The sequence below is a fragment of the Hemibagrus wyckioides genome, linkage group LG14 (assembly GCF_019097595.1).
Source record: "Hemibagrus wyckioides isolate EC202008001 linkage group LG14, SWU_Hwy_1.0, whole genome shotgun sequence".
NCBI classification, from domain to species: Eukaryota; Metazoa; Chordata; class Actinopteri; order Siluriformes; family Bagridae; genus Hemibagrus; species Hemibagrus wyckioides.
Window position 1 is genome coordinate 25,621,284 of NC_080723.1, and position 19,116 is coordinate 25,640,399.

At 38.8% G+C, this 19,116-nt stretch overlaps 2 protein-coding genes across 10 annotated transcripts; both read right to left on the minus strand.

Moving 5' to 3' along the window:
• Positions 1–229: 229 nt before the first annotated feature.
• On the minus strand, positions 230–18,554 carry LOC131364661 (4-galactosyl-N-acetylglucosaminide 3-alpha-L-fucosyltransferase 9-like). 4 transcript variants are annotated; one of them, XR_009206504.1, is made up of 5 exons: positions 18,461–18,554; positions 18,337–18,383; positions 7,299–7,379; positions 1,220–4,594; positions 232–898 (listed from the first exon to the last, which is right to left on the minus strand). XR_009206504.1 is itself a non-coding variant. In XM_058407896.1 (4 exons), the coding sequence occupies exon 4, from the start codon at positions 4,585–4,587 to the stop codon at positions 3,418–3,420; it is 1,170 nt and encodes a 389-aa protein (XP_058263879.1). In that variant the 5' UTR covers positions 4,588–4,594; positions 7,299–7,379; positions 18,337–18,383; positions 18,461–18,554; the 3' UTR covers positions 230–3,417. The 4 variants fall into 4 exon arrangements, 3 of the variants coding, with proteins under 3 accessions (XP_058263879.1, XP_058263880.1, XP_058263881.1); XM_058407896.1 differs by having other exon boundaries at positions 230–4,594; XM_058407897.1 differs by having other exon boundaries at positions 230–4,594; positions 18,337–18,477.
• LOC131364662 (4-galactosyl-N-acetylglucosaminide 3-alpha-L-fucosyltransferase 9-like) lies at positions 11,357–18,554 on the minus strand. 6 transcript variants are annotated; one of them, XM_058407901.1, is made up of 4 exons: positions 18,461–18,554; positions 18,337–18,380; positions 14,611–14,650; positions 11,357–12,966 (listed from the first exon to the last, which is right to left on the minus strand). In XM_058407901.1, exon 4 carries the CDS (start codon positions 12,957–12,959, stop codon positions 11,796–11,798), a length of 1,164 nt encoding a protein of 387 aa, XP_058263884.1. In that variant the 5' UTR covers positions 12,960–12,966; positions 14,611–14,650; positions 18,337–18,380; positions 18,461–18,554; the 3' UTR covers positions 11,357–11,795. The 6 variants fall into 6 exon arrangements, with proteins under 6 accessions (XP_058263884.1, XP_058263883.1, XP_058263886.1 ...); XM_058407900.1 differs by having other exon boundaries at positions 18,337–18,383; positions 18,461–18,551; XM_058407903.1 differs by lacking the exon at positions 14,611–14,650 and having other exon boundaries at positions 18,337–18,383; positions 18,461–18,550.
• Positions 18,555–19,116: the final 562 nt, after the last annotated feature.

Below are 19,116 nucleotides of genomic sequence, written 5' to 3' on the forward strand. Positions count from 1 at the left end.
TATTTGAATTTTCAGGCTCTGTACACAACTGTCGGAGAAAACATAATATACCCAGCTTTGAATTATATACCTAGCCTTAAATGTAGCTGAAGTGCTAATGTACTCAATGCTCTAAGCTCTGACTTGGCAATATTCTGCCTAAAGAGTAGTGTGTATCTATCAAGAATAATTTAGCCATTTATTACGTAGTAAGTAGTTAACTCTGATTAATAATAGCTATAATAATCAGATATAGCCTCATAGTCTTCATAATAAACATGCAGAATTATTAATGGCAGCATGCTAGCGTAATAACCACACTGGGACTGAAGGAACAGAAAAGAGGAGAGATTTATTGAAACATTAGGAGTTACAACTCAGTCAGCCAGCCTATCCAATGGGATCAGTGGGACCGGAGGGTCAGTTGTAGAAGACGGAATCTCGGGATCCTGAGGAGAAGTTGGAGAATAATCAGTGGGAGAAGTTGGGGGCGAATAGTCAGGAGAAGACTGAGGAATATCATGAACACTGTAAGGCATAGGCACAAATTCAGGAGAAAGTTGGGGAATGTCAGGGGAATTAGGAAATGAAGAGGAGTCAGAGGAAGAATCATTAGAGGAAATCTCAACAGGGAAATCCTCAGTCTGGACGCCTTGAGAGGTGGTGTGTGTCCAATGCCAGTAGAAGGTCTGAGTAGACTGATCACAGGTTGTGGGGTGAAATTGGGTGCTCTGATCAAGACAGACGGTATCTCTCACGATATGGTGAGCGAGGTAAGGAGACTCAGGAATAGAGGATTCAGATAGGTGCTCCAGGAAACCAGTAAGTTCAATGGCCAAACAGGATAGCTGATACTGGCGATAGCGTCGCAGAGCACCCCTGGGACTTCTCCGGAAGATAGCGCGGCGGGCTGACTGAGCTAGGAAAAAAAAATAATGGGAAATGAGTGAAGATGAGTAAAGTGCATATTGCGTGACTATGTAGTCAGCAAAAGAGAGCGGGTACTAAGGCAGGAGGAACACAGTGTGGGAAGTAGGCCAGGTCACTGTGACATGACAGTGATAGGCAGGTAGAGGAGACAATAGCATTGGAATACTAGCAACCAACAGTGATGAAAAGAGGAAAGGATATGAGGCAGCTTAATGGCACAGCTTAGTTTAAAATTAGTAAAACAAAACTTAGATCAAGTAGGTAGAGAGAAAAGTCATCATGACATAGAGGAAGAGAACAAGGTACTTACACATTGTTGTGGGGGGCAACGCGCGAGGTCAGGATGAGCCGAGGAAGCACCTTTAAGAGGTGATGGTCAAATGAAGTCAATAAGGAAGTGGCGCCTATAAGTAAGCGCCAATTTTTATAAAAATGGTTGACTTAGCCTAAAAATAAGGGGAACTGGTGAGGAGGAAAATTGACGTCATCGAGGGGAGGATGGTATCAATTTAGGGGCGGTATCGGGACAAATGCGAAAATAATGGGAACTGGGAAAACGTATGTAAACTAAGGAAGGAGGGACTAAAGTAGCCATACACTGAATATAATGGGAAATTGCTGGAAATATTTAAATTAGAGAAAAGGAGGCGCCCCGGGGCGCCTGGGGTATAAGTAGAGGGGACTTTTTCGGGGTTTTTTGAGACCAGCTGCTCTCTTCAGATATGCATGTTGTTGACTGCATGACTGAATAAAGAAACCTGCTTCTTCTCATCTGTTGACCGAGATCTCTTTTATTTCGGCTAAGTTTTATAGATTGTGGAGGTTATTGGGAAAGCTAAGAGTCATAGATACAAACAAAATTCCACCCTGTGATATGTCCACTCGGAGGGGGCTCTGAGTTCCGACACAACCCAGAGGAAGTGAAAGAGCAAATAGAATAATTGCTATTGCCATTTATATATGACCAGGTCATAACTCAGAATGGGAAATGCATTAGCAAATAGACTTGCGACCTCGGAATTTAAAACATCTAGTAATATTGGAATAAATATAAATGCACAGTTACTGTATATTTGATAAGCTTAAAATTGAGGGAAATGATTGTGGCATGTACAACTGTGTAATAATGTAGAATGTGCAAAGATTTTTTCACTTAAAAACATATGGCCTCCACAGTTCTGTTTAATGAGAATAATGAAATATAGAGCTGAAGATAAACAAGGCAGTCCAAAGTTCAGTTTTATGGCTTGAAGGAAGGTTCTGCCCACTGTCATGAACATACTGTTAATTTTATACAAGCAGTGGATAAATTAATAACAAAATGCCGTGATCTTGAGCTCTTTAGAGGCGACCCATTAACATCTGAAGCTTAGGGTGACCGGATTAGCTAACAAATTGTCAGGAGCTGCTAGGACGGTTCCTTACCAGACCATCAGAGGGTACAGGCAGGTGTTTTATCATAGTTTGTTGTATTGTTTGTTCCCCACATGAGCTCATGATCTGTGCCACGCCCTTCCCATTGTTCCATTTTTCTGCCATGTCACCTGTTCCCTGTTCAACCTCATGCTTTGCCCTGTATATACATATATATCTCAGTCTATCAGGCATGGTCAGTCATTGTTTGGCTCCTTATCTTGTAGATATGTTTGTTTTTCATGTTGTATTCATTCTATTCTGTGTAAGTCTTTAGTTATTTTTACGTTTGTTAATTAAAGTCACACTTTTCTTGATCGTGTATCTGGGTCTAATTCTCTGGAAGCAGGTGATGAGCTTACCGCAGAGATCCAGGTTCGAGCCCCACTTCGACCAGTGCCTCCCACACATTACACAAATGAGAGTTTTTGGCAATAAGTTTATTAATTATTAGTAAGCAATAGTTTAGACTCTGTGGATCGAAAGTCTGTCCCTGGATCACTGGGATAACTGGAAATAAAACACGAAGAAGGAAAAGAAAGGGACACCATTCCCACACTACAGTACCAAAAATGATCAAGGCTGTTAGAATAACCTCAACATGTAAAATAAACCAGAATGCACAGATCTGGATCTTTCCCAGCTCATTGGTGCTTTATGACACTGCTTTATACATTCTTAACAAAGATTTCATTTGATTTGTTGATGATTGTTTCACAATAGTTTACTTCTCTAAAAAAAAAAAAACAGAACCATCACTGGGAGACAGTTAGGAGTAAAAATAATAATAATAATAATAAGAAGAAGAAGAAGAAGAAGGTAAATCAATGTAGCATTTAAAGCAAAGGGGGGGAATGTAGAACAGTAGAGAATGTGATGGTGTAGCTATCAGTTCAGTCTTAGCCATCAGCTTTATGCTTTCCTGTGTATAAAAATAGTAGGAGATGTGCATCATTAAACCCCTAGAAGAAAAATTATTATAATAATTTATGGTCCGTTCACTGGGAAGTAAAAAAAGGTCTGATGTCTTATCTGGAAAAGCTCATCTTGTTGGGGTCTACAGTCAGAAGTTCATGTTAGCCAGTAGCATGCTAGCTAACCCCAATACCATTTATTGAGATTTTTGAACACTCTGTAGGACTTATTCCTTTTTATAAGATCACAACTTCGGCAAGCGTGTTCTAGACCAAAATGTGCCCCTATAGCAGTGAAGTGTTGTCTCCAGGTGAAGTAGCGTTCATAAACCTCCTGGTTCTGGTCCAGAAATTTGAGACGTTCTGCCAGTTCCTGAGGAGATTTGAAATCGTCCACATGAATGAATGCATCTGCTGGAATGAATTCCTCGTAGTTCTCCCTGGATGGACCGAGAACCACAGGAACCGTGCCGATAATCAGAGGATTGAACAGCTTTTCTGTGAAGTAGTCTTTGTGGATGGAGTTCTCAAATGATAAGTAGAACTTACAGCCTGATACAATCGTCCTGTAGTCTTCACTGCTGATGTACCTATTGAAGTGTCTACCATAAGCTTCTATTTTGATGTGTTTGCTCAGTTCATTAAAAAATTTCACTCTCCTGAAGTTGGGATTCCAGTTGCTGACGATCCAGCACACTAATTTATCCTTTGGTGGTATCTTAAAGGGTTTGTCCTTCTCTGATATTTCTATGATTCTCCCATAAGGTACCCAGACATCTGAATCTCTTCGATAGTTTGTTGTAAGATTAAATACAGCATCAAATCTATCATTTCTACCTGAATTATCAGGAGACTCCATGTTCATCCACACCCACTTCTGATGTGGAGGACGTGGTCTTTTCAGCAGCTCTGTGAAATCACCACCAATGTCTCTGTGATGAAACAAAACTCCATGGGCTTTGTCATATTGGCTTCTGTCATCTGTAAGTTGACAACCTTCAATACCAAACTGTGGACTACAAGCTTTTACATCAAATTTAAACCCGAAAGGCCATGTCCAGATTAAAAAGGTGATGTTTTCTTCAGTGTCAGCTGGTTTGGGGGTCGGTTGTGGTAGCAGTAGCTTTTGCGTAGTGTAGTTATGAGTGGTAGTGTTTTGGGTAAAGTTTGCTGTCAATACCTTGAGGCATTCATCTGAGCAGACTTCATGTGAGGAGACTGGAACATTCGAGCATGAGAACCAGCTCACAGTGGGCTTGTAGTAGGTGTAAAATACTCCTCCAAAACAAAATAGCAGAAAGAGAGGCAGCAGGACATGCTGATACGATCCTACTGAAGGTTTGGTTGTCATCTTTTACCTTTTGGAGGAGAAAGAAATGAGAAACATGAACTTCAGTTAAAGCCAAGTTCCCTAAAAAAAGATGAACTGTTATTAGTTTATGTGTTGCATTTGGTTAGAAAAAAGTTTTTTGGTGTAATATATGGAAACTCAGATACATTTGGCATCACAATCCAGTTAAATCTTATTTATATAATCTTTTCAATGTTATGTGTATCATGCTTTGTGACTGCACATTGTGGTGGAATAAACTTTTCCTACATGTCCAAACAGCCGAATTAGTAGGGCTGCTACTTTTTAACCGATATTCGAACATGAGGTGAAAAAAATTCATATTTTATAATTCACCCAGACAAATATTAACATTCAGCCTAAGTGCATTAGACTGCTTTGTTGTGTGCCATCTGATCCAGCAGGGGGCATCCTAAAAGTTTTAAAGACCCTCTTGACCATCAGCAAATTAATATAATGATACAAAAATGTATGCTATCAGCTAGCAGAAGAACTGCATTGAGCAGACAATTACGACCCCAAATCATCTAAAAAGTAGCATGTGGGTCGATGGCAACAGTCCAGTTAAAAATAAGGCTGTTTGTCCACTTTGTTAAAAAAAACAAAACAGTTGTCTTAGACCTCCATGACAAATCTTCAGGCTCACTGATAGACAGTGGCGGACCGTCAGGGTCAGTAAGGGTCAGAGAAGGCTGCCCTAAACAGCAGTGATCTGAATCACTGACCTGCATGTTAATATATTTAATATATTTGTCCATGAATGTGTATTAAATTATTCCCAATAGTCTATTCTCTACATTTCATAGCTTTTCTCTCGGTTGCGCTGCTTCCAGTAGTGTATATTTATGATAAGAGTATTTATCCAATCATATTTCAGACAGTGGATGACATCATGGTTTGCCCGGCCTTAAGGCCTTCAGAATCAGTAGTGCAGGCGTCCGGAGCTTAAAATAAGTGGCAGTGAAACTGATCCATTAACCAATCAGATTTCGAGTTCACTGGGGCCTACGATTACGTCAGCAATTTCCTGTCCTTTGATTGGATAATTGGAGTAGTCAGAGGCAGCGACCCGCACAAACTAAATAAAATATAAGAAATCGATTTGGACGCGGACATCCTTACAAATACATTTTCAAGGCGGACTTTTCAAGAAAATCCTTTCGATTCTTCAAAATAGTTGGTAAGATTTTTCAAGAACCATTTATGCTTTTGGGTTTTCTTTTGCACAAAACAAACAGTTTGCCTTCATTCCAGATCCCCTGTGGGTTTTTGTTTGTTTGTTTGTTTTTGCTGCAGTGAAAGGAAACTTGTGAGACTGAATTGTGTTCATGTGTTTTTTTGCTACATGTAATGTAATGTTATTCATGTTCTCTATAAGAGCCTGTGACACAGCGCACTGTTATACAGTGTTTCTATATTCACTGTGTCTCATTTCAGATGCTGCGTCCTCCGGAGATTACAGTTTGCTGCATACGGCATCAAGAATGTCTTTTTTGAGAAAAGTAACCGTAATAAAATGGACCGTTCATTGCCGTGGCGTCATGATGGTATAGAGGTGGATTAATTCAGGAAGGACACCAGTGAAGGCCTAGGTGTGGAATACACGGCCTGACACTGCTGATTGACTGACCACCACAACAAGGTAGCAGAAAGCTGGACCAAGTACACAGCCTCGTATGGCTGTATATTATTCTCTGACATTATACGAGGTGTTAATTAAATACTGATAAGAATGTTTGTGTTGCAGTTGCCTTTTTTTAGCGGGGCGGTGTATTTGAACATTCGAACACAAACTGTATGACATGACATTTTTGATTTTCCAGAAAAAGTCACAGCCCTGAGTCACTATCTGTCTTCCGTCTAAAAACAGGAAGTACATGAATTCATACTTTGTTACTGTTATTATTATTATTTTTAGTTTTGTTAAATATATTTTGTTTTTCATCCTATACTGTCCTCCAGGGATCTGATCGTCCTTGACGCTCTGAACAGGATGAGGATGTATTTATTGATAAAGAAGTTCCTCACGGATAAGGGTTTCTCCAAATGACTTAACTGTTATTTGAGCTTCGAAAATAATAATAAAGAACAAAAATCCAGTTTCAGTATTTTAATAATCTAATGTCAAACCTACTGAGCTGTAAATATATACATCACAGTGCCTGAGTGTTTAGCTAGCTGGTTCACAGACCTTCACCCTGACAGGTTATATTACGAGGGTTTGTTCCTCTAGTCTGTACAGAAATACACACGATAGCTCTGCATGTTGATAATTAGCAATCTTTGGCAGTGAACTGTTTGTATAATATCCAGTAAAATTTCTAGGAAACATTGTTCCGGTCAGATCGTACAGTCCTCCCTGTAAGTTAAGTAAAATATTTGCTTTATATAATTAATTAGTAATGTGAATGTTTATAGCTTATCAGTTTTAACCTTTTAGCAGTTTACCAGAATAACATAAGACACTTTTTTTCTCACAAGGTACACCTTTGCTTTTCTTAATATCCGTGTTATAAATCATTGTCTTTTAATTACTCACACCGTCCACTTTTATTCCTCTGTCCACGGTCACATCCGTGTCTCAGAGTGATTCTACTTCCTTGTGTTCATTAGAATAATCTATAAAAGCTCCTGATTTTAAAGACACATAAAGAGGTGTCCTGTATTTAGAAGAAGAATGAAAGGAACTGAAAGAGAAGTTTTAAACATACCTTTAACACTGGAGTTTATCTCCTCGCTGACTCTGCGGCCGACAGACAGACTGAACACACTCCTCTTCTGCACTTTCCCATCTGCAAGGTTTAGAAATGGTGTTAACCTTCTTACGCAACCGCTGTCTGTGGCTTTGTACAAGGTAGTAATAAGTGATGTATTCACTCTCCTGACTGTACTTCAGCAAGTGTCCACTGATGGGAATAGGGTTTACATGCTTTGGGGTCAATTTGCAATTAAAAGTACATATGCAAAGATTGTTTTAAATTTGAAAGTACATCCAGACAGCGACATTTACACCCCTGTGCAGTGTTTGTAGTGATGAAAATCAGCTAATGCTTAAAAATCTCTAAAGCACAAGATGTTTTATTAGCGATATAATAATATAGTTTATTCTCTTTTAAAAGAAATTCTGCATCATCATGCTTCACTCTGGATTTTGTTTTGTCTCCAGCTTGTACGTGTTGATCATCTACAAACACGTTTATCTCAGGATTTAGTCTTTATTATAAATTTTGGAGATTGTAGTGACCCTGTGTGTGATGATGTGCTTTCTTTCCATCACATCCTCATTTTTCTGATTTCTTAGCTCTGTAGAAAAAATAAAACAGGTTAGTTGTGTTGCACTGGCAGTTCAGTGACCGATGGTCATTTAGTGATCTGATGAATAAATTAATTGTCAGATTTATGGAGAATATAATCTCTCTTGATAATAGATGGATTAATAAACACCTTTCTGAGCTGCTGTTCAGGACACACACGCTTTCTCTCAACTCTTTTTCATGGTGGACTTTTCTCTACCTTTTACTTTAAAAGTTTTTTTTCTTTTTAATGAACACAATATATTAAACACTTTTACACACATGATCAGTAAAAACTCCTGATGTTGTTTATTTTTGTTTATCTTTTCTGTCCCAGCTCTGATATTATGGAACATCTCGTTCTTTTTCATGAGCTCTGAACCAGGTGAAGGTCCTTTAGTTCAGTGTTATAGACTGTTGCTCTGTCGGTGCTTTTTCTTTTAAAGTTTTATGTCTTTAAGTCTTATACTTTTTATTTATTTTACACTCTTGTTTGATTTCACTGTAGTTTGGATTCGATGCTGCTCAGTTTTTGATTTCTTGTTTTTAAATCAGTGAAATGAGCTGAAGCGTATGCTCTATAATTAAACATAAAGTAGACTGAGGGGTGATATTAGTGTCCATGTGTGACATGAATGCTTCTTTAAGACTTAAGTACACATTTCACTAAAAATGAATAAATTAGGACTTCCTTTCTCGTCTTTTCTTTTCTTTTCTCTGCTTTTTAAACAGAGAAGAAATGAATTTAATATTTAAATTAGTAAAACCTATTAACATCTCAGAGACTTAGCACTTGTGGTTTTTATTTGTTACTGCTGTATTGATCTGAGCATGAAGATCTCGAGAGTCTTTAGGTTCAGGGGATCAGTAATGCTTTGAGATTTTTTATTTCATGTGTGTAGCTTTAGATCATCTGTCCCTGGAGTCGGTGTAGCTGTGAATATTGTGTGTATATCAGTGCGTTTCTTCTCCCTACAGCTTCCCTCTGGCTGCGTTTCCAGTTTGACTGGTTTGGTTCTTAGTGTGTTTTTGCATAAGAGAAGAAGATGCAGGAAGTCAGGAAGTGAAGCGGGGGGTTGTGGGGTTTCTATTGTCAAAGAAACGTTCAGTTTTTATGCAAAAGAATTTCTTTAAGGGAAGATACTTTAACACCTACACCTGAACCCATCTCTCTCTCTCTCTCGTTGTCTCCCCCCCCTTCCTCCCTCTCCTTCTCTCTTTCTCGTTGTCTCTCTCTCACTGCCTGTCTCTCTCTCTTGTTGTCTCTCTCTTTGTCTCTCCCTCCCCCCCCCTCCATATTAATGAAACCACAATAAGGAAGTGGATAAAGACGCACATTCTCTTAAATTAATAAACCGTATCCGGGTGTTTAAGCTCTTAATGAGATGGAAAACTCTAAAAATCCTGGTGTTTTCAGAGGTCATGTGGACCTTCAGAGGTCATATGGATCTTGTTGCTTCCCTTGAACACACCACTGGTTTGAAGCCTAGCTCCAAACCATCCAGAACCAGTTTCTGGACTGTGTGATTTATGTAATTCAGGACCACATTACAGGTGAGCTGTAAGGTGAGACCACGGACATATCACGTCACTGCTATGTAATGTTCCATTACACTGACCACACTAGCACTGTGATGGGAGGTGCCTCTGGACTGAAGTGTAATAAAGTGCAGGACGTTTACCTGATGCACATTTTCTGCTTTGCTAATGGACACCAATAAAATTTGATAACGGTGTGAGCAGTGACACCAGTCTGATGTTTCTTCTGGATGAAAGGGTAGCTACCAGGAGGCTACTATGTTCATCTCAGACCTGATGGAATTTAAGTGTCTGTGTTGTCAACATCTGTGAAAATCAAGCCATTCTGCTGGAAAGGTTTAAAGCTTGTCATCTCAAGGTGTTGATTCAGATTATTTTGAAGGATAATGGCTTTTGTCATATGAATTCTGATCACAAATTTCTTCTTGGAGCTATTTTATGAGCTCCTGCCCCATGGTGATGTCCTGAACTTCACAAGTGAGGAACTGACACAGCAGAAGCACCAGAAGCTTTGTGGATTCCATCAGTAAAATCTGTTATCTTCTTCCATCTCTTTGTGTAAAATATAGCAGCTGCTGTTCAACCTTAACGAATGAGTGCATCTCATTTACAGCTGATCGCATGTGATGTTTGTGACACTGTACCAGGCGATGCCACAATACCATCCCATTTTATCCAGGTTTGGGTCCAGCACTGAGTTAACAATTCAGTGGCTGTGTTAGCCCCTTGCCTGGGAATCTAACCCAGGCCACGGCAATGACAGCACGAGATCCTGCCACTGGACCACCAGGAGGCCAGATAGATAGATAAATTAAATAAATAAAATATAAATGAATGAATGAATGAATGAATGAATGAATGAATGAATGAATGAATGAATGAATGAATAAATAAAAAAAATACGGCCACTAGTTTGTTTGTGTTGTGGTTAAATAACCCGGTTTCTGTGCGCTCATGGTTACTCGATTAATTGTTCTGAGATTCAGCTTTATTTTCCTCTCCTGAACTTCCACTAATCAGTCTCCGGCAGTGACCAGTCCCAGTCCAGAGCTTAATCTCTGTTCCTGAAGAAGACCTTCTGGTACAATTCACTCCAGTTCAACTGCTTCACACATTCTCAACACTGACGACACACATGAGAATGAACTCTAAGTTAAAAATAACTATTGTTATTAAAAGCATCTTTCTCATACTTCAGACATGTCCCAGAGGAATGAGACAAAGGAAGGCAAATTACTCAGACATGTAACCCTATACCACAAATACCTGCAAATGGTAGTAAATGGTATTCAAATGGTGAATAATTAAAGAAATAATAGACAGTAACAAAGGAAGAGCAGTAAAAGACAGATCATCCTGTTTCACATGGAGAGTTCTTTGGTGTGTATTATGTCATGCCATGTGTGTCGAGCAGGATTGTTTCAGTAAGCCAAGCAGTAGTGTAGCATGTAGAAGGTGGTACCTGCTGAATGTCTAGACACTACAGAGATTTCTGTGAGGGTGGAGGAAGCTTGAGTTCTGGTTCAGTGAAGTTTTAAACAAGGTTAATAATACATCTCTTTTCTGCTGTGTGACTTTAGACAACACTGGTCCTGCATTTAAGCTTTTCCCAATCTTCTACCATCCCTGCTCGGCCACAGCTGCTGTAAGGGCTGAAGACGTGGACATTGTGGATGTGATGAAATTCCATCTACAATGTACAGGGCTTTCAAATCTTGCAGTCTAGTTTTAGCAAATGCAATACTAAAGCCACCTTCAGCAGCTCCCAGAATAGTGAGGACTATGTAGAGATAAATGGCATCATCTCTTGGAGGAACAGAACTTCCTCACTGGGATGAACTCACAGCTGTAGGATCTGGTTAAAGTTCTCCAGCAGTTAGGATATGTTTTGAAGGCCATATCACCCACCTTAGAAAAATGATCACCAATAGATGCAGTATGGAAGAAGAAAGAAGGTTTTATTTGTCATAAACACATTACAGTACAGCATCAGATCAGCAGTGCTGGGGCTTGAACCCACAACCTTAAACCAGCAACCCAAATCCTTGCCTTTGACCCCAAAATAACTTTTTATTTATTCTTATTTAGCAAAACCCTTAAACACCAGTATATTCAGAGCTCAGCTCAGTCCCCACTCACACAAAGCATGACATGGACATTTCTTTCTCTAGTTTTGAGACAAATCTTACAATGTACATTTTCTACCCGAATTTTCAAATATTCTTATTTTAGTTTCACCGTCAATTGTTAAAAGAGTGAAATATAAATGGAATGTTTTTCTGTTTTCTATCCAACAGGACATCCACAATAATACACTCAGTGACAGGACAAATACACCTTTCTAAGAATCTACATAATCTTGTAAAATGAAATGAACTAACCCCAGTACCATTTACTGAGACTTTTAAACACCCTGTAGTCCTTGTGTTTTTTTATATAATCACATATATAACAAGCGTGTTCTAGACCAAAATATGAACCTTTAGCAGTAAAGGCTTGTCTCCAGGTGAAGTAGCGTTCATAAACCTCCTGGTTCTGGTCCAGAAATTTGAGATGTTCTGCCAGTTCCTGAGGGGATTTGAAGTCATCCACATGAATGAATGAATCTGCTGGAATGAATTCCTCGTAGTTCTCCCTGGGTGGACCGAGAACCACAGGAACTGTGCCAGATATCAGAGGGTTAAACAGCTTTTCTGTGACGTAGTCTTCGTGGATGGAACTCTCGAATGATAAGTAGAACTTACAGCTGGACAAGGTAGGCACGTAATCCTCATCATTAATGTACCTGTTGAAGTGTCTACCATAACCTTCTATTTTGATGTGTTTGCTCAGTTCATTAAAATATTCAACTCTCCTATAGTGAGGGTTCCAGTTACTGACGATCCAGCACACTAATTTATCCTTTGGTGGTATCTTAAAGGTTTCGTTCTTCACAGATGTTGGTAGAATTCTCCCATAAGGTACCCAGACATCTGAATCTCTTCGATAACTGGCGGTCAAATTGAATAAACCATCAATATCAGTCCATCTTTCTGAATTCTCAGGAGACTCCATGTTCATCCACACCCATTTCTGATGTGGAGGTCGTGGCATGCTCAGCAGGTTTGGTAAATCATCACCAAGATCTCTGTGATGGAACATAACACCATGGGCTTTGCCATATAGGAGTCTATTATCTGTAACTCGACAACCTTCAATATCAAAATATGGACCACAGGCCTTTTCGTCAAATCTAAAACCAAAAGGCCATGTCCAGGCTAGTATGATGGTGTCACGGTCAAGGATTTGTTTGGTGGTCGGTATTTGTTGTTGCGTGTAGTTAAAACTGCTGATGGAGGTTACATTTCTGTTAAAGATCTTGTTGAAGACACCGAAGCATTTATCAATGCAGACTTCATACGTGGATTCTGCAACCTCAGAACATGATGAAATGCTTAAAGTGGGCTTGAAGTAAGAGTAGAACACCAACCCTAAACAAAAAAGCAGGAAGAGAGGCAGCAGGAGACGTGGACAAGATCCTAATGAAGGTTTTGCTGCCATCTTTTACCTTTTGGAGAAGAGAGAAATAAAACACATGAACTTCTGTTAATGCCTGAAGATTAAGGGACAGCAGGAGAGCCTGAAACTGTCCTACTGAAGGTGGTGTTGTCATCCTCTACCCTCCAGAGAAGACAGAACTAAAGCAAAGGGTTGCCAGTGCCACCTGAGGAATCCACTCATTAAAGATTATCTAGCAACTGCATTCGAAGGCTGAGGGCTAGAAGCATGCGTAGAAGTGCAGCGCAAAACTTAGACAGAAAAATGATTTGAAAGCAAAATGTGTTTACAACAGATCTAACATTAACCATCAGATTGTTAGGGCTGCAGCGAATCAAAAGAAGTGGAACAAATGTTTAACCACAAATTTACATTTACAGCATTTGGCAGAAGCCCTTATCCACAGCGACTTCCAATTTCATCTCATTTTATACAACTGAGCAATTAAGGGTTAAAGGTCTTGCTCAGGGGTTCAGCAGTTCCCAGGATTCAAACTCACAACCTTCCCATCATTAGTCCAACACCTTAACCGCTGAGCTACCACCTCCCCATGACCTGAAGACTCTGCGGCATTAAGTAACCTTATATTATGTTAGAATTTGTTAGATGTGAGGAAACGTGCTGTGAGTAAGCAACTGCAAAATAAATAAAGAAACTAAAAGCGACTGCAAATTAGAAAATCATCCCACAGGAAAAGACATACTAAATAAATTTCCCTCTTTTTTTTTCTTTGAACAAGATCCAGATATATTCTGCTATTATACATTGTCATCAATAAAAAATATCTATATAAGAATGACTGAATAAAAAACTGTTTACACATTAAAGGTTGTCCAGGTTTGAGGATAAACAGTGCACTTGGCAACACACATGCTACTGTTTTCCAATTAGGAAACTACTTTTTTGCTACACGATCCTCCTCCGAGGTCATTAGTATGAGTAGGAGAAACAATCTGCAGCTCTTCACTCTCTCGCTGCTTCACTGAGACGTCTGTGTGTTCAGAATGTGGTTTAATTTCAGCACAAGTGTAAACAGTTGAATAGGTCTGATCTACAGAGCGACTCAGCCTTCGTTTCTTCATCTAGTTAAAGTATGGCTTGATGATTGACAAGTACGTGAGCCGGTTTTATGTTCACAAACATTATTTATTCTAATCATACGATAAACAATAATAAAAGTGCAAGTTGTGCTGGTTATCACCGTTAAGATATTTACGAGCTTTATAAACTGCCTATAAAGTTTTGTAGTTTTTGTAGTTTACATTGCTGGAAAAATAACTTAAATAAATAAACTTAAATAAATCATAATTAATATGAAGCAGGCTGGTGATGGTCCTGCCCAGAAAGGTACCTAGCTTTACTAGAAAATAAGATCACAGTCCATTTACCTTAAATAACTTTAAAAGTCATAATATCCACATTTACAGGTGTAAGATTCTGCACCGCTGCAGGAGTTTAATTCCCTTTTTCCAGAGAGTGTGTGAGTAATGATGTTTTGTTTGACTGAACGGACAAGACTCGGGGGGGAAAAAGGCAAAAGAAATGTCACCGCTGTGTCACAACACAGAAATCCTCCACACCGTTTGGGTAAAAGACGAGAAAGGAAAGATGAGTGTTAGTGCACCGACACACAAATCCCCAGTGTTCCACTCACCTTCAGTGTTTACAATAAATCCAGGTGGAAACAAGTGAACCTGGAAGAGTTATGTCAAGAGTTAAAGTGATTTCGCTTTGTCTCTCTCTCTCTCTCTCTCTCTCTCTCTCTCTCTCTGTCTCCAAATTATAAATAAAGGTTGTTGTTTTTTACAGTATAGTTTTGTCTATTTTCATTTACATTTCTATTTATTTTTATTTTTTTGTTTAATGTGTATCTGCCTAGCGACTGTGGCAAGTCTGCTTCTTATAAAAAAACAACAAAAAAAAATCTAAATAAATAAATCACTTGTTAAAGATGTTTATTTCTCAGAACAGTGAAGTTTCTTGGTACGATATAAACAGATCTGAAAACACAATAACCCGAAAACGATGACCTACTGAGTTTCACACACATGAACCACGAAATCTGTCTTGGTGTTCTATTAACTACAATTAAAATATCTGAATCTTTGTTTAATTTTAAACATAAACGTTAAATTGAAAATGAATAAATGAAATGTATGACTTTCTCCTGAAGAAATGAAGCTTATGAACATATTTCACACTGAACTGTCCTTTTACAGTAGATACAGAGGAGTTACAGCACTGTAGGTTGTGTTTGTGTTAATAATAATAATAATAATAATAATAATAATAATAATAAATAACACGCCAATACAAAGAAACGCGAAATGTTATGCCTCTAATCGTCCACAAGGCGTCAATATAACGTCATAAATAATATTTTTCTTGCGCTTATGTGTCTTTGTGTTATATAATGGACGTTACTGATTCTTTCCTTTTATTTCGTTAAGCTCTAAACAATTAATATAACAAACGTTTTGGATCATTTGAATAAACCAATTATCTTTAAACCTCGGAGAACTGAAGTGAGTCGTGGAACGATATTTATTTACTATATAAACTAACAGCTTCAAGTGTAAAGTATGAAATTAATACTTACTTTATTTTGCGGGAAAACCCGACTCCAGTCCAGACAGTGTTAGACCCTACACTGCCCCTGAAGCGCTTTAATGCAGGACCTCTACCTGATTATTACCTCATATTAATACAGAACAACTCCCTGTTTTCTCGAGCGCTCAGCTAAAAAGAAACTACAATGTCGTTTGTCAAATTAAACATCGATTACTCCAATTTAGAGCAATAAAGCTTTGACGCAGCGTTTCTGTAACTAGGCTTCCAGTAAAACACCGGCAGCTGCTGGCACACCTTTACCTGGCCACTACTGTGCATGTGCGAGAGCAGAACTAAAAACACCTCAACTCTTTCAGCTTGTCGTAAAGGCAAAAGACATGCACAGTTTGTTTATAATGAGACAACAAAAATATTATATTGCTTTAATTCTCATGAGTGTTTTCACCAAAACATACAATAGGACTAATTATGAATTATTAATTATTAATGTTCCCCTATAGATTACATTAACACCTCTAGTGCTGGTCGGACAGAGCTGCTGGTTCGTAAGATTAGAATGGTGGCTAAATAACAAAATCGTTTACTAAATACCAGGAATTTTGTAAACTTTAATGAAAAAATGATCAATTGTCTCCATGCGTTAGTCTCCATGAAACATACAATTCCAGTGACTTTCAGACTTACAATAACAACAAAAACCAAACTGGATTCAGGATCCTGCAGCTGATATGAACAACTTCTACTGGAGATGTAAAGACTGGTGTTTATAAACACTTGGCTGTTACAGAAAATAGGAAGAAATCATGTGGAGCGAGTCAGTAGATATAAAATAAAGGATATAAACAAAAAGTACAAAAGTGCAAGGTGTTGAAAAGGAAATTGAAGTCCATAGTCCTGATCTTTATCACTGATGACTTGACATTAGCGATTACATAAAATGACATGGGCATGTAGATTTCACAACAGTGCAAACAATGCAATACAATACACCTCGTTTATACCTCTCACCCCACCTCGGCTGCTTGGATCGTATCTCTTTTCAGCAAATTCAAACATACAGACGACTATGAAAACATGCCAAACCAGCTCTGAATCAGGTATGAACATGAGAGAGATCACATCTCAGAACCTCAGGACTGTTTCAAGCAAAACAGTCTGAGGCACGTTCAGATAGGCTGCTAAATTTAACTACTGACTCCTGAGCATCTGGATCCTGACTGGGAGGCAACTTCAGTCCCACTACAGTCCACTGCTGTGTGTGTTGTAGACACAACTGTGGTGAATATTACAGCTTAAACCACGTGATCATGTGGTGGGCCTCATCAGTGATGAATCAGCGTAGAGGGAGGAAGTGGATCAGCTCGCAGGCTGGTGAACAGACAATGATCTTTTAACGTCGATAAAAATGATTCCTGACTTCAGAAGGATCCATGGTGAAGACCTGAATCCAACAAAGTATCATCAAACAGCTCGTAGTACACGACTACCTGACGTGTTCACACATTATTGATCCCTTCTTCATCACATCTACGCATCTAGAATTTGCAGCAGATCCTCACATAGCAGACCCCACACTGCTGTTCTACACACTGGACACTGTACAATACACACAGACTCATATCACACAAACACCGGTTCAAATCAACCCTTTATCTGAAAATGATTCAGAAACATGGCTGTGGAGCCACAGTGGGATTCAGTGACTGACGCCAAATCCAGAATATATCATTAGCTGCTAGAAGAGAGATCTGAGACCTACTTAACAGATATGAACCTCTGTGACGTCTTCTTATTTAAAATAATGTCAACAAGAAGACTTTAAACATCCTGTTGTACTTCTGGAGAAGGGCAGGTGAAACCTCGGTATAGAAATGTGCAGAATGAGCTCCGAGACGCTTACTAGATATATCTGAGCTTCATAATGTGTTTTTCATCAGACTGCTATCATGTTCCATGGCCATGACTCAGCCTTAGAGGGACAATATGGTGGAAAAGAAAGCTTTTGTGACGTTAGAAACCGAGAACTCTGTCTGTCTTTATTGTTGATTGTCTTTAATAAATACGTTTCTATGACTGTTGTGGGACTTTGTGCTCAGACTCTTCTGCATGTTGGCTGTATAACGTGTCCTAACCTGCACTCAGCAGTGTGTCTGTGGTTAAACTGAGAAATGAGTCTGTCTTTTCTACCACACAGTGAAATAACACAACTTCACATTAAGTCACACAATCCTACTTATCTGCATATATAATTATTATTAAAACATAAAGTGTGTACTTTACAGATCCATAAGGATTCATAAGGATACAGAAAACAACAACTGAGTAATTCAGTGTAAAAGGAGAGGGTCTTGAACTTCACCTGATTCATAAACACGTGAAGTTTAGTGTTTTACAGACATTTTGATCTCTTTGTTGTCTCTTGATTGTGGACAAGCAGCATCTGAATTTTATATTTTAAAGTTTAATTCAATTCAGTTCTACTTAGGTCTTTCACTCGAGTAGTACTGATACTTCACTATGTTTACTCTTGTTTAAAGACATTTATCTGTAAAATGTTAATAACAGACACTGTAACAGTGAGCTTTACACAAATCACCAGTTTTGTTTTCTCTTTTTCTTCCCCCATTGGTCATATTTGTTGTATGAAGCTACGGTCACTGAACACCACAGTATCTGATGTCTGTCCGAATTCCCCATGAGTATATTATGAGTTATACCAGTATATTTGGATTTATAACATTGCACTATGAGTGAAAGCAGTCAGTTATTCATTTAACACAAAAACTCCTTATAAATATTAAAAACTCACCAATTTTTGCACATCAGATCCTCTAAAGGTGTCCACCGAAGCTCCTGCTGAAGTAAAGAGTGAACACACCTCCTCAGTCTGAGATTTTACTCAGGTAGATTCATTGCCTGAGAGGTGTCCTTACCTGTTGGATCAGCAGCTGTGTTATGCTCATGTGTTGAGCTCTGAGGCTCTGCCCATAACTTGATACAGAAGGATGACACCAAGAGAAGATGGTGTTCAGATCAGACTGACAGAAAGGTGGCGCAGGTCATACATTAATTATACAGGCAGCAACATCATCAGCATAATATACTAAAGCTGAGTGGATAGGAATGAGCTGGGCGGAGCTTCAGGACAGAACCCTCATGACTGGTCTGATCATGTGATCTCACCTGCTTTTCCGGGTTAGATAGAAGTCCTAGGTTTGGGGAAATTCCTGGAGCTGCTTCTGCATGTAGCAAGCATTTCCAAAAAACATACATTTTTCACATAAACACAAAAACAGATAGAGTTTTACGTTATCTCCAGAAGGTTGAAAAAAAATCAAACCAAATTCCAGCTGTTTTTGTTTACTAGATGTTTAAAAACTGAATTTTCCAGAAAAAAATATAATAAAAATAAAACTAGTTTGTGTGTCTGAAAGGAAACCTGAACCAGATAAACCAGACCATCAGCTCTCTCGCTGCTTTTAAACCTGATGTTCTTCTTTTTTACGTCTCTACTTCCTCTTCTTCAGTCGTGAAGAAACCACTTCATCCTGATGAAGACACAATCCCTTTTATTTCATCTGTTTCACTG

Excerpts from the sequence above, each read along its gene's own strand:
- LOC131364662 (XM_058407901.1), bottom strand. The coding sequence starts at position 12,959 with ATGGCAGCAAAACCTTCATTAGGATCTTGTCCACGTCTCCTGCTGCCT.
- LOC131364661 (XM_058407896.1), bottom strand. The coding sequence starts at position 4,587 with ATGACAACCAAACCTTCAGTAGGATCGTATCAGCATGTCCTGCTGCCT.